Genomic DNA, 12,364 nt, shown 5'->3' on the forward strand with positions numbered 1-12,364 from the left:
GTAACCAATCACCTGCGTTCAATTTAGGTGCATCGGTTGGTGGTTGTGGACGAGCGCTCCAGCATCGAGGGCATCGTTTCCCTGTCGGACATCCTCCAGTCCTTGGTGCTCAGTCCAGCAGGTATAGATGCTCAACATAGCTAACCCAACAAGTCCTCAGTCTTGGACACACCCACCCCCCTCCATCCCCACACCGAGCTCTCTCCCCTGCCCCATCTCGTCCTCTCACTTTATCCCAGGTAGGAAGCAGTGTCCACAGTGTGCTCCTCACTGCTGGCTGTATGGAGGCATGACGCTGGAGGCTGCCGTGTGTGTAGTTTATAGTGTCAGCATGGAGACCCTGGCAACTGGAAAAACAAAAACTCTTTTCAAGTAGAGCTGTAGGTTAGATCAGGGGTGTCCAATCCAAAACATCCACCTCTTAGTGTTGTCACAAGTGAATGGTCCCTGGTTTTGTGTTCCATCTACTGGATTTAGTCATTTCGACCAAATATTAAGGCCGGTTGAAAGACTGCAAGAATTTAATTTTGCACTGTTGGATCTTATGGAGGTTCGAAGTAGAGCTTCAAAATGCAAATAGAAGAAATGAGCAATTTAAAAGCTAAAATCTAGGCAAAAATTTTGCATTTTCTATCAGGTATATGATCTCTTGATGGCAAAGGCAAAAAGGTTTGTCTATTGGTACATCATATGGTCATATATTTCATATTACCTTGCAAATTGTAAGTGATTATAATCCTGGTTAAAATTGTTAATACTTTTTAGGTTGGTTATGTTGTTTATTTTATACTGTTTAACTTGTTCTAGACTCTTTGCTGCTGTGCAATGCAAATTTTCCCACAGAGGGATGAATAAAGGCACGTCTTATCTTATCATATCTTATCTTATCAGATTGTTGACCTACATAAGCAAGGCATCTCGTTGTGTGCCATTGCTGTAAGACTTCTTCAGATATCCTGAGGGATATGGAACAAAAAAGTCAAGTGGTAGACGCTAACACAACGCCACAGGCCCCTAAGCCTGAAGATGCATTTGGTTGTCCCATCAAAAATTAGATTGAGAACATTTTGGGATGAATGGAAAGGGGCGTTTACAAAACAGACATCAGTTCCAGACACTGGATGCCCTCTGTGAAGCCATCTTCACTGCCTGGAGCAACTTTCTCACGAGCCGCCTGGAAACTCTGGCATCAAGTATGCCCGAGCCAATTTGATATGAGGTGATTAACAAGAATTTTTAGTATCTCACTCATTTCGTCTTTTTGCATGTTGACACTCTACTTAGACCCTCCTCAAAGGGGCCATGGCATGAATCAACTTAGCTTAAATATGTTTTATTGTTAGTAATTTTGTTCTACATTGTTTTTGATTTTTGAAAGCAAACAGTAAATTCTCAGAAATTTAAATTTATAGTTAATTTCGTCAACCGTGACAAACTAGCTCTCGCAACTCAGCCTCACTTCTCAGCTCAGGCTCATTTCTGGCTCTCAATTGATGTCATTAGAGTAACGCCTCTCAGGTGAAGCAGAGTAAACAAATACTACTTTTGGTAAATCATCTACTTTCTTCAGTACCTGTATATTTTTCATCACATAGCTGCCATGCTAAAATGTTGTGTTGCCGCTGGATGTTCACCTTGTGTGACTAAGTTTGTTTTCCAAAAGAGAGAGGTTCATGACAACAATGGACAAAAAAAGTGCAGACAATGAGACAGATGGACGCGTACCTCGAGTTCTGTCGTTTGCAGTGATTATTTTGGCTTGAAAGTACGAGATAAACTCATTTTGGAAACCACTGCTATTCCACCAGTACACGGGAGAAAAAAAAACACAAGACAGTGAAGAACGACATAATGTCTTAAACACTATTCCATTATAGCGACAAGGCTCCAAATCATTCTGCATGTTATATGAACATTTTCTGATGGCGATATCTTTACTGTGGGGGTGGGGAAAACATCATCTCCAAATGTTTTTTCCTCCTCAAACAATTGACACATCGCTCAAATATTATTCATACTCACTGTAAACATCCCATGTATCACACCAGGGAACCTTGCAATTTTTCAACCGGTCTTAAAATTGTGATTGTTTTTTTGTTTGTACAAAGAATACAAGTCCCACAGGTTCCCATTTTTATATGTAGTCCATTTTATGTGTTTATAATAACATACTTCTTTTATAGCTGCTAACATTCCCACCATTTTTTCAAAGGTTCCATAGGTAGAATGACCAATTTAAACTGTAACTCACCAACTGCTACACTGAACACAGAGTCCATTGTTCCTTGTTTCTCCCACAGCTTTAACATTGAAATGTTTATTCAGGAAGAAGTTATACTCTGCTTTGCCACAGTGTTTGGCTTTACACAGCTCTTACATTCATTACTCTGCAAGTGTACCTAATACAGTGGCTGGTGCATGGATAACGGAAAGCTGTAGCAAAAAGCATTTTTGTAGTATTGTCGTGCCAAACGACTTTTTATGTGTTGCCCTCAGATGGCTGCAAGGAGGAGAACCTGAGCGAGTGAGAGGAACTGAAGAGGAGACGCGGTGAGCTAGACGGATGCAGAAACCAAAGAGTGTGCACTGAGGTCTGTGGTTCTTGAATGTATGTGCTGAACTCTAATCGGACCGCTGCATTTGGAATGCTGTACATATATACGTTATTATAAAACACTATTCTAGTCGCCTTGCCAGGGAAAGGTGGACCAGATGAGTTCGGAAAAATACTCCCATTTTGTTGGCAGTTGATGGTAGTTTTTAAAGTTATTAAAATGTTCAATTCCACACAGTTTATTTCCAGACAATGTTAGTGTTCCAGGAATGTGTCAGAAAAGTCCACAAAGATGGAGATAAATGCTTTTCACAAGTCGCCTTTGGATGCATTTTTTTTTTATAATCCGTAAAGAAAAATCATGGCTGCTGCTGAACACGACTCATCTCCCTGTTTTGACTGTAAATAGAATTATTTTTGTTTCACAGAAAGCTTTATTTTTTATGCCGTGTGTTCAAAGAGATTGCAGTTTTATGGGTTATTTTTGTAAATATGCTGCTGGATCCATATGTACTGTAAATGTGCAAAGCATGACAAACACTTTACAGCGGTATGAATGTTCTTTGCTTTTTGATTCTTTTTGTTTTATTTTTCTGCCTGCAGAAAAATAAAAGACACTGATTGTACGGTACTTTTAGGTTTGCTATCGGTTTTTCCCCTTTGTGTACTTGGGCGTTATTCTTGGATTTTGTGGCATGAAACACCTTGGTGGAGGTTCCACATTTGACCGTTATTACATATTGCTTCCTCACTCATTTGTGGTTTTCAAAAATTAATAGAAAACCGCAAATTGGTAAAAAAAATATTGGTTATTGGTTAAACAAAAAGAAATACAATATATAAACTATATTATTCTGGCCACTAGATGTCAGTAATGACATGACATTACATTGGCGTCACAATGGAGTCAGTATGTTTTCCTTGGTAAGTTTTTGGCTTTAAACCCTTTCTTAAGTTTAGAATAAATAGTAGAACCGTAGGAGTCTAAAGGTGACTATGAGGTGTTATTTCCTACTCTAATAATCTCTAATAATCTCATAAGTCTCTAATAATGGTAAAAACATTTAGAAAGTCATAAACAGGATTTCTGTGTTGTTAACTACGAAAATATTCAGTTTATTGATATTGAACGTTGCTTTGCAGAAATTCACTTAGCACAGTCAAGTCCGGAACCAAGTAATTTTTAACAAACAAACTGTTTTTGCTCAGTGTGACACCATTACATGAACAAAAGTAGCAGGGCACACCCTCCCACAGGTAGTACTTTTTGACAAAGTACAAGTATTGACCATGTGGTGTCAGTTCCTAATCTTTTAGGAAGGTTACTTTCTTTGTCTAGATATTCATGATGTTCAAGGTCATGGCTCATGGTCACAGTTCCAAGTTCTTTCCAAAGGTCTTTAATGGGTTTCTTCCATAGCAAACTCATTCAGAGAAACGTCTTCCAATGCATAAAATAGTTCAAAAATGTCTAGGAAAGATTGATAGATGTAACGGTTGATTGAATCCTTAATTAACAGGTGTGTCTCAATACTTTTGTTCATATGTAATGTTTAAAATTAGCAATAGCATGAGAGGTACGTAGGGGGCCATTACTCATAAAATGTCTTCAAGGTTTGCAGGTTTGTTACTGTAGTTAATACAGTAGTGTCTTAGTCATGCTTGAATGATGCCAGTGCCAGCAGGTCATACAGTGGTTTGTACAGATAAATACACGGTTCCAAATACTACCTAAAAGGGAGAATTGAGAACCACTGCCTTAAACCAACCAAACCAAATAGTCCAGTTGCATTTCATTGAATGTCCTGAGACTACAGTACCCTGGATGAATGAGAATGTGTGGAGGCATATGGCCAATGGTGGAGACTCCCCAGCCACACCATTGGCCCTCTAGACTTTTCAGGTATCAACTTTATTGCTACCCCTATGTGAGTAATGGTCTCACCTTGACCAACCCAATGAAAAATGTCTGTTTTCGCCACTGCGTATGGCGTCAGAAATGTTAGAAAGAGAAACAACACAATAGTCTTCAGTGTAATCTAGATGTAGTTTTTCTATGTCCACACGGGGGTGCTATAGCACAGTTGGGACAGGCCATCCCATCATTGTAGAGGAGTAATAACCTTTCTCTGTCTCACTGAATATTTACATCTCAATAAGCGATTTCACGATACACTTCATGCATGTTTGATCTCTGCTTGGGAAATTGTCGGACTTTTGGAATGTCTAAATGAGTGGATCTGATGGACTTCCAAATGAGAGACAGGAGAACTGCTGGACCAGACTTAATCCAGACAATCTCCTTTGATCCAGCTCAATCCCCCCCAGTGCTGAGATGGCCTCCTCTGCTCCTACACCTTGTAGCCCCCGAGCAGGAGACGGCCTCCTCCTCCTCCTCATCCTCCCCTTTTGCCCGCCGTCTTCCATCACACTCAGGCCGGACTTTCTTTTGAAAATCCAGGGCCTGATTTAAAATTCCTCTTCAGAGCGTGTCATGTATTTTATATGCATGGCGAGTGAGTGTAAAGCAAGGCGGGGGTGGGGGGGTTCCTGAGAGTAGGGATTGCCCAAATGAACCTCCTCTGGGACAGGGTGGTGGTGGGGGGGGGCTACCCAGATGTACACTCTCACTCATTTTCTCCACTCTTCTTTCAACATTAGTTTTACTGCATCATGCTTTTCACAAATTCCACCAGTGAGTGTTGCCGCCTTTGAAGGCAAGTGTGATCAGAGCTAAGGCGTGGGGAGGGGCGGGGCATGGGGGGTTGCAGAAACCTGACCGCAGGGCATTTGGCTGTATATACTATATATTTTTGTAATTTTGTTTAGTATGGAAGGCAGCAGACTGACAAGTGTAGTGGTTGGGGACAGCTTTGATGTCTGCTGGCTGGGGGGGGTAAAAAGACAACAAATCTGGATGGACAAGAAGTAGTCAGAAATGCTGCTTGAGAGTGAGTTGAACATCCTGGAATTAACAACTGTTAATGTACATCACCATGTATGCATGTATGTATGGCTCTAAATTGAAAAATAACTAGGGCTGTCAATTGATTAAAATATTTAATCATGATTAATCACATGTCCATAGATAACTCATAATCACATTTAATCACAGTTGAAAAAAGTTTTTATAAGTAGTTATGTAAATCTCTTTGTGGTAAACAATTTGAGACACAACAACAATAACATCACATTTTATGTGATGAAATGTGATTTTGGAAATAACAAGCAGCTCGTACCCAAATTTTTGTTTATATTTCTACTCGGCGTCGGCCGAGGGTCAAACAGAACATACGCCAGTTAAAGGAAACTTCCATTGACGTGTTTAAAAACACATTAACTTTGATAGCCCTAATAATAACCAATCCAGTCAGCACCCTTTTTTCCAGGTTGGATACCAACTACAGTATGATACAGCACTAGTGTTTTTGTTTGTTTTTCCAAACCAATTAAATTTTGACACTGAAATCTACTGTAATGCCGCCTCCTACCAGTTATTGTAAAGGGCAAATGTGTGATGACGACCATAGAACCCCAAATACAACTTATTGCAACATACTACTGAGAACAATATGGCCAAGCAGTAATTTGACAGCAATAATGATGTTTTAATTGTCAGATGACATGCAAGAGGCTTTAATTTCAATGCAGACCTACCAACATGTACACATTTATAGTATTCAGCATGCAATTTGACTTGAATATGCTTCTATGCTCTCCATTTTGTTGCATTTTCCTGGTTTCATTTTTAAGTTCAGTCTGTACAGTACAGATAAATGAATAAATATCAGTTTCTTAAAAAAAAAAGTAATTCTGTCCCTTAGGGAGGGCACGACAGAAAATAATGGAGAAGCACTGAATTAACCTAACATGTTTTTGGAGTGGGGGAGGAAACCGGAGGACCCGGAGAAACCCCCCACACACACGGGGAGAACATGCAAACTCCATACTGCCCAAGAGGAGAATTGAACCAAGGTCTCCCTGATCTCCTATGTGGCCTAGCTGCTAACCACTCTACCACAGTGCGGCCCGGTGAGTAATTTTAACAGGCAATGCTTTAAAGATGTTTCTCTCTCTGCACAAACCCTATGTCTCCATCATCAGTTTTACCTTATTTTAGTTTTCTGACATTTTTGACAGTTAAGAATGTTAAAAAGTGTAATGTAGTATGTAGGCTGCTTTCAACAAGCATCGTGCATATGATTGCATACTTTTGGCACTGTTTTGAAACTAAATCAGCTCCCTTCTTGCTTCTTTCTCATGCAAAAAATCCTAAGAAAACCCTTTTTGTGAGATTGGTTGATGTCTAATTCCATATTCCACTACATCTTTTTACATTGTGTGACATTTAAACTACCCAAAGTACATCGGATTTCCACCGACTGCTTGCCAGCGAAGTCTTGTGTGAAATGTAATAATAATAATAATAATAATAATAATAATAATAAGCGAAATGAACAACAACCAAGGCAGCCACTTGACAAATGTGTTTTATTAGGAACAATGCGATCCCGGCCTAGCTTATCGTGGATTATAGCAGTAAACAACAAAAAAAAGACACATTTCACTTTTTTTTTTTTCCTCTCTTTAAGTGCTACAGGTTTGTGATTATAGGTGTAAAACAGTACAGCAACCATAGTGCCTACATTCTTCTTTATATGCACAAGGAATATATCGAAATCATTAAAAAAAAAAAATCAGTATTGCTGTTTTAGCTGTGGCTTGCTTTTTGCATTGTGCCTGACCGCACACACACACACTCTCACACTCACACACACATATACACACACAGCAGGAGATGATGGACAAGTTACAGCACAGAGGAGCACAAAGCTGATTATATTAATGTACAGTAATATCATAGACAAAGTGAAGCGACATCTTTTTCTCTTTTAGGCTACTTTTCATGATTTACATGAAAAAAAAAGACTTTGGTTTGCAGCTATCTAGGACTAGACTGTGGCAGTTTAAATGAATAGCAGCCTCAAGCCAATATTGACAGCACGCTTTTCAAAACATTGTGTTTTTCTTGTTATAATAGCAGCCAGAAATGATATTGTTACAGTGTTATTCCATAGAAACAAAAACAGACTGGTACCTCTCAATAAATACGTCCATGTTTTGTTTTTTTTCTTCTTTCCATATCATCTCCTATGCTATGCTGATGTATAAATATCAGTTAAAGATCAGTGTCTTTCGCTCATGCAAAGGTTTTGTTAACAACGAGAAAATGTACAAAAAAATCACTTCCAGTTTTTGGGTCAGACTGTAACACAAGACAAACATCAATAAAATAAGAGTCAATCGATAAATGGAGCGGATGGACTTCTTCTCGGGTTCCGGTGCACCGGAAACACTTTTTTTTTTTAATTAAAAAATGTTTTTTTTCTTTTTGTAATTTGAACTCAACTGCTTCTGTGACGTTCCTGATCTCAGTGAGCGAGGTTATTGGTGAGGCAGTTGGTGCAAACGGGTGGACAACACGGACATACCAGAAAATCAAAACATTGGATGCTAAATGTTGACCAGGAATGCAACTTTTTAAGGTTCAATTCCCTACTTGAGATGCCCCATTGTGCTCTATTCAACTTACTTCTAACGCTCTCTCGTTTACCGTCTTTGTCATCGTTCAGGTAGTACACTGTATGGACAAAAGCATTAAGACACACTCTTTATCACAAGTTGGGATGCCTGAATTAAGACAAAGCCAAGCACGGCCCATTAATGCTAGAATTGTGTTGATGACCCATGAGATCATCACACCAGTGACCTTACTGCTTATATCCTAATTTACAATCGTCTACAGTGGAACCTCCAAAGCACAACAAATTTGTGAAGAATACACTCAAATGAGATAGAGATGAGGATGCTGAGGTTATTCTCATTGGGAGTGACCAGGATGGATAGGATCAGGAAGAAGTACATCAGAGAAACATTACATGTTAGAGGCCAGACTGAGATGGTTGGGACATGTCCAGAGGAGAGATAGTGAATATATTGGTAGAAGGATGCTGCCAGGTAGGAGGCGTAGAGGAAGACCAAAGAGGAGGTTTATGGATGTAGTGAAGGAGGACATGAGGGTAGTTGGTGTGAGAGAGACAGATGCAGAAGACAGGGTTGGATGGAGGAGATTGATTTGCTGGGGTGACCCCTGAAGTGAAAAGCCCAAAGAGAAAGAAGAAGAAGAAGAATACACTCAAATGATTGCGACAGACTGTCCTGGCCGTTCAGTACAATATGGCAACAATATCTCAAGAATGTAACATAAATACCAAAGTCCCAGAAATACCCAGACATACGCTGCTATTTATATCAAAGCATGTTTGTCACCAATGCGTGCATTTCCGTGTTTTGCTTCTTTTTCCACAAGTCTGAAAACTAGGAATGTTACAGTGTGAGCTCCATCATGCATCAACAAAGGGTGAGTACTTTTACTGTTTTTGTTTTTGTTTCATTTTAATATGGTTTTCATTTTTCAGCGGTGAACTATTTTGTTTTTTACAGTTGGACATTTCTTCCTTTATTCAACACTACACCTCCATCAAGTGTCACCAAAAGGTGAGTCATTTTTATTTATTTTAGTTTGATTTAGTTTTATTTTATGTATTGATGTATTTGATGTATTGTATGATCCTTTTCTATGGGGATAGTGTTCGGCCTCTTAGAGGTTCTTCTGTATTTTGACGTGATATATGATAGCCAGGTGTCCCAATATTTTAGTCCATACAGTATACTGTCAAACACACACGTACACACACACAAACACACACCATGCTGGTTCATTATTCATTCGGAGCAGCTGTTCTTCACAGGAAGTCCTTTGATGGATGGCGGTAGGGATGGATGGGGGGGGTTACAGAGGGACGGTAACCGGAGTCAACAGTTCAAACGGGGTCCTCCAGCCTAACAAGCAGGGACAAGCCGCTTCGCTTCTTCTCCTGTGGAGGTGGGAGGAACTATCATGTCTGCTCCCGTAAGACACATGCAACTACAGTCTATGCTAACACTAGGAAGGTTCATGTTCATGCTACAACAAGGAAACAAGCAGGTGGCCTTGTTCTCCTTGTCTCTTTGTTTTAGGGATGGGGAGGCGTGGTCTGAATGAAGGACGAGGAGCATTTAAAGCAAAGTGGGGGGGAAAAAAAATGCAAGCTAAAAAGGGATGCATCACTTCTGCGTCAGGTACGCGCCGATGGTGAGGCTTGCCGCCCCCAGAGCGGCTAGGCCGAAGACGGTCTTGATGGAGGGCCAAGAACAGCTGAACACTGAGTCCCTCTGGCGGTCATACAGCTCCACAAAGGCATCCTGGAAGACAGGAAGAGACGCACAGTCAGATGGCGTCCACCTAGTGATTCCACCTACAGCCTGTAATCCAATATAAGCCATTTACTGTACAATGCAATAGTCATTTTAGATACTGTATTACGCATTTTTTGTCATTTTAATATATATATATATCATTCAAATTTTATACCATAAACCATTAGTGTAGTTTTTGTGTAATCCATCTTAATAATTACCTAAGAGCAAGGTAGTGGTTCTCAATTATTTTCGGTGTGCACCGTGTATCTAAGCTAGGTTTGCCATTTTGTGTGGCATGTAATGTTGCATCTAGTTTATCCAAACTGTATTGAGTTGTGGACTTTTATAGAGCAGCTACACACAATAACACACAAAAAGCTTTCCAGTTCTTCCAGAATCAGCACCTATTCCAGCTGTATTCCAAACTCTCTACAACCCAGCATTCAGAGCCATCCCAAACTTCTTTCAGGGCTAACATCCAATGGAAACATCATTACCTGAAACTCTGGCTTTTAAGTCTTGGAGTTGAGCACGATAAAATGTTGCATCTAGTTTGACATAAATTTATCTAATTAGCGACTAAATTCATAAGGGAAGGCCCCTTATGAATTTAGTCGCTAATTAGATAAATGTATGTCAAACTAGATAAACTTTATATCCTGACACCAACATTTATTTTTACAGAGATGGCAAATAAATTCATTTTGGGGAATAAATTGTGTGTACAAAGTGACACAGCCGTCCATCAAAGTTGTTATGAATAGAATTCAGTGTGGGCTAAAGTGCATGGCCGTCATGTGAATAAACATTCAGCAGCAAAATATTTTCCCAGAAGACTTAACACCCACCCACACACACACATACACACAGAGGGAGAGCGTGTAGAGGAAAAACAAATCCGCAATTATCAGCCGTTTTTGGAATTTAACATGTACATCCCACCCCGTCCAGTACGAGCGTTGGCAGCAGAGAGAATCGTTCCCTTTCACAACCCGTTCACCAACAAACACAGGGATGGCCCAAAAAAAAACCACTCAACATAACAGATGGTGCATTTCTGTGGCATCGCGGTACCGGAGCACAAATATACGAATGTTACAGTGGAGTGTTTTAGTGTGGGTGAGGAAATACACACATCTGTTCACAAGCAGTGACAGCAGCAACAGCTGGACAGGAAGTCATGCTGCTAAACCACCCTTTTGTCGGCTAAACTGGAATGGAATTTGTTGGAAAATTTGCAAATATGCCCCCTAGTGGCTGTGAGAAATATTGTCACCGTAGAGCTTTCTAAATCCATTAAATCAGTGGTCTAAAACACGTGGCCCGTGGGCCAAATGTGGCCCACAGGACACTAGTTTCAGGCCCCCGCCTTGATATGAAAGTTTAATGTTAGTGCGGCCCGCGCAAGTTTGATATGGATTATGATATGGATTATTACGTTTGATTAATGTTCATGTTAAAGGTTAAATAACTGTTAATAGTTATCCTCCCTATCCGTGTGGAAGTGGTAAGTTTTTGGCTATTTAACTTTAAAGGAAATAACTTGAAGGCTTCCGTTTAGGTTGCTTGCTCTCTGGTTTGCGAGTTAGCATGTGTCTCAAGACCCTGCAGTTGCGCAATATGTTGTAAATAAAAAAAGTATAAATGTGACTATAGTCGTGTTTTGTCATGTCTACAGGGCTCTAATAATGCTTTGTTCATTTTAATATGAAAAAAATAATTTGTCTACCCACCAACTATTTGTGGTTTCTTAAGTTTTTATTATTTGCCATTATTATTATATTTATTTATTACTGATTGATTGATTTTCTTTATTCTTGATTTGTTTATAATAAAATAAACAAAGTAAGATAAAATAAAAATAAGATAAATAAAAATAAAAAGTAACATATTTGAGAACAGTGGAATGTTTTATCAGAGCTTTTATTGTAGAAAATCGAAACCAAAGCAAAGTTTATTCATTTTTCTGGTTTTAATAAATAAATTTTTTTTTTTTTTTGGAAAACCTGATGCGGCCCAGCCTTGCCCAGACCCTAGCTCCAGTGGCCCCCAGGTAAATTGAGTTTGAGACCCCTGCCATAGAGCTTTCTAAATCCAGTAAATGCTTGATTTTCAGCACAAATTTTAAAAGGGACCTATTATTCTAATTTTTTGGCCCTTTGTATTGAGTTGTGGACTTCTATAGAGCATCTACACACAGTAACCCGCACAGAAAGCTTTCTAGATCTTCCAGAATCAGCGCCTATTCCAGCTGTATTCCAAACTCCCCGCAACCGAGCATTCTGAGCCATCCCAAACTTCTTTCAGGGCTAACGTCCAATGGAAACCTCATTACCTGAAACTCCAGCTTTTGAGTTTTGGAGTTGAACACCATAATACAACATTTGATTCTGAAATGATTCTCAGTATTGACATGCAATAAATGTTGGTGCTGAGATTCATGATTTCCTCACAATTAACCAAGTAAAAGTGAATGATTCTCAGTATTAATACAACCATCCATGTATT

At 39.5% G+C, this 12,364-nt stretch overlaps 2 protein-coding genes across 4 annotated transcripts in view; one reads left to right on the plus strand and one right to left on the minus strand.

The window, feature by feature from the left end:
- LOC131125569 (5'-AMP-activated protein kinase subunit gamma-2-like) overlaps nucleotides 1-3,185 on the plus strand; it is a 32,254-nt gene extending 29,069 nt beyond the window's left edge. For all 3 annotated transcript variants that reach the window (XM_058067228.2, XM_058067229.2, XM_058067231.2), the window contains 2 exons: nucleotides 28-121; nucleotides 2,497-3,185. In XM_058067228.2, the coding sequence (XP_057923211.2) occupies nucleotides 28-121; nucleotides 2,497-2,528 (126 nt within the window). In that variant the 3' untranslated portion in view covers nucleotides 2,529-3,185. The remainder of the gene's footprint in view (nucleotides 1-27; nucleotides 122-2,496) is intronic.
- A 3,846-nt stretch (nucleotides 3,186-7,031) lies between these two features.
- The window catches only part of bcl2b (BCL2 apoptosis regulator b), a 28,868-nt gene continuing 23,535 nt past the window's right edge, over nucleotides 7,032-12,364 (minus strand). Inside the window, exon 2 of the mRNA XM_058069126.2 lies at nucleotides 7,032-9,859. Coding sequence (XP_057925109.1) covers nucleotides 9,722-9,859 — 138 coding nt within the window. The 3' untranslated portion in view covers nucleotides 7,032-9,721. The remainder of the gene's footprint in view (nucleotides 9,860-12,364) is intronic.

Source organism: Doryrhamphus excisus, linkage group LG6 (genome assembly GCF_037039965.1).
Source record: "Doryrhamphus excisus strain RoL-2023G ecotype Guam linkage group LG6, RoL_Dexc_Guam_v1.1, whole genome shotgun sequence".
Lineage (NCBI taxonomy): Eukaryota > Metazoa > Chordata > Actinopteri > Syngnathiformes > Syngnathidae > Doryrhamphus > Doryrhamphus excisus.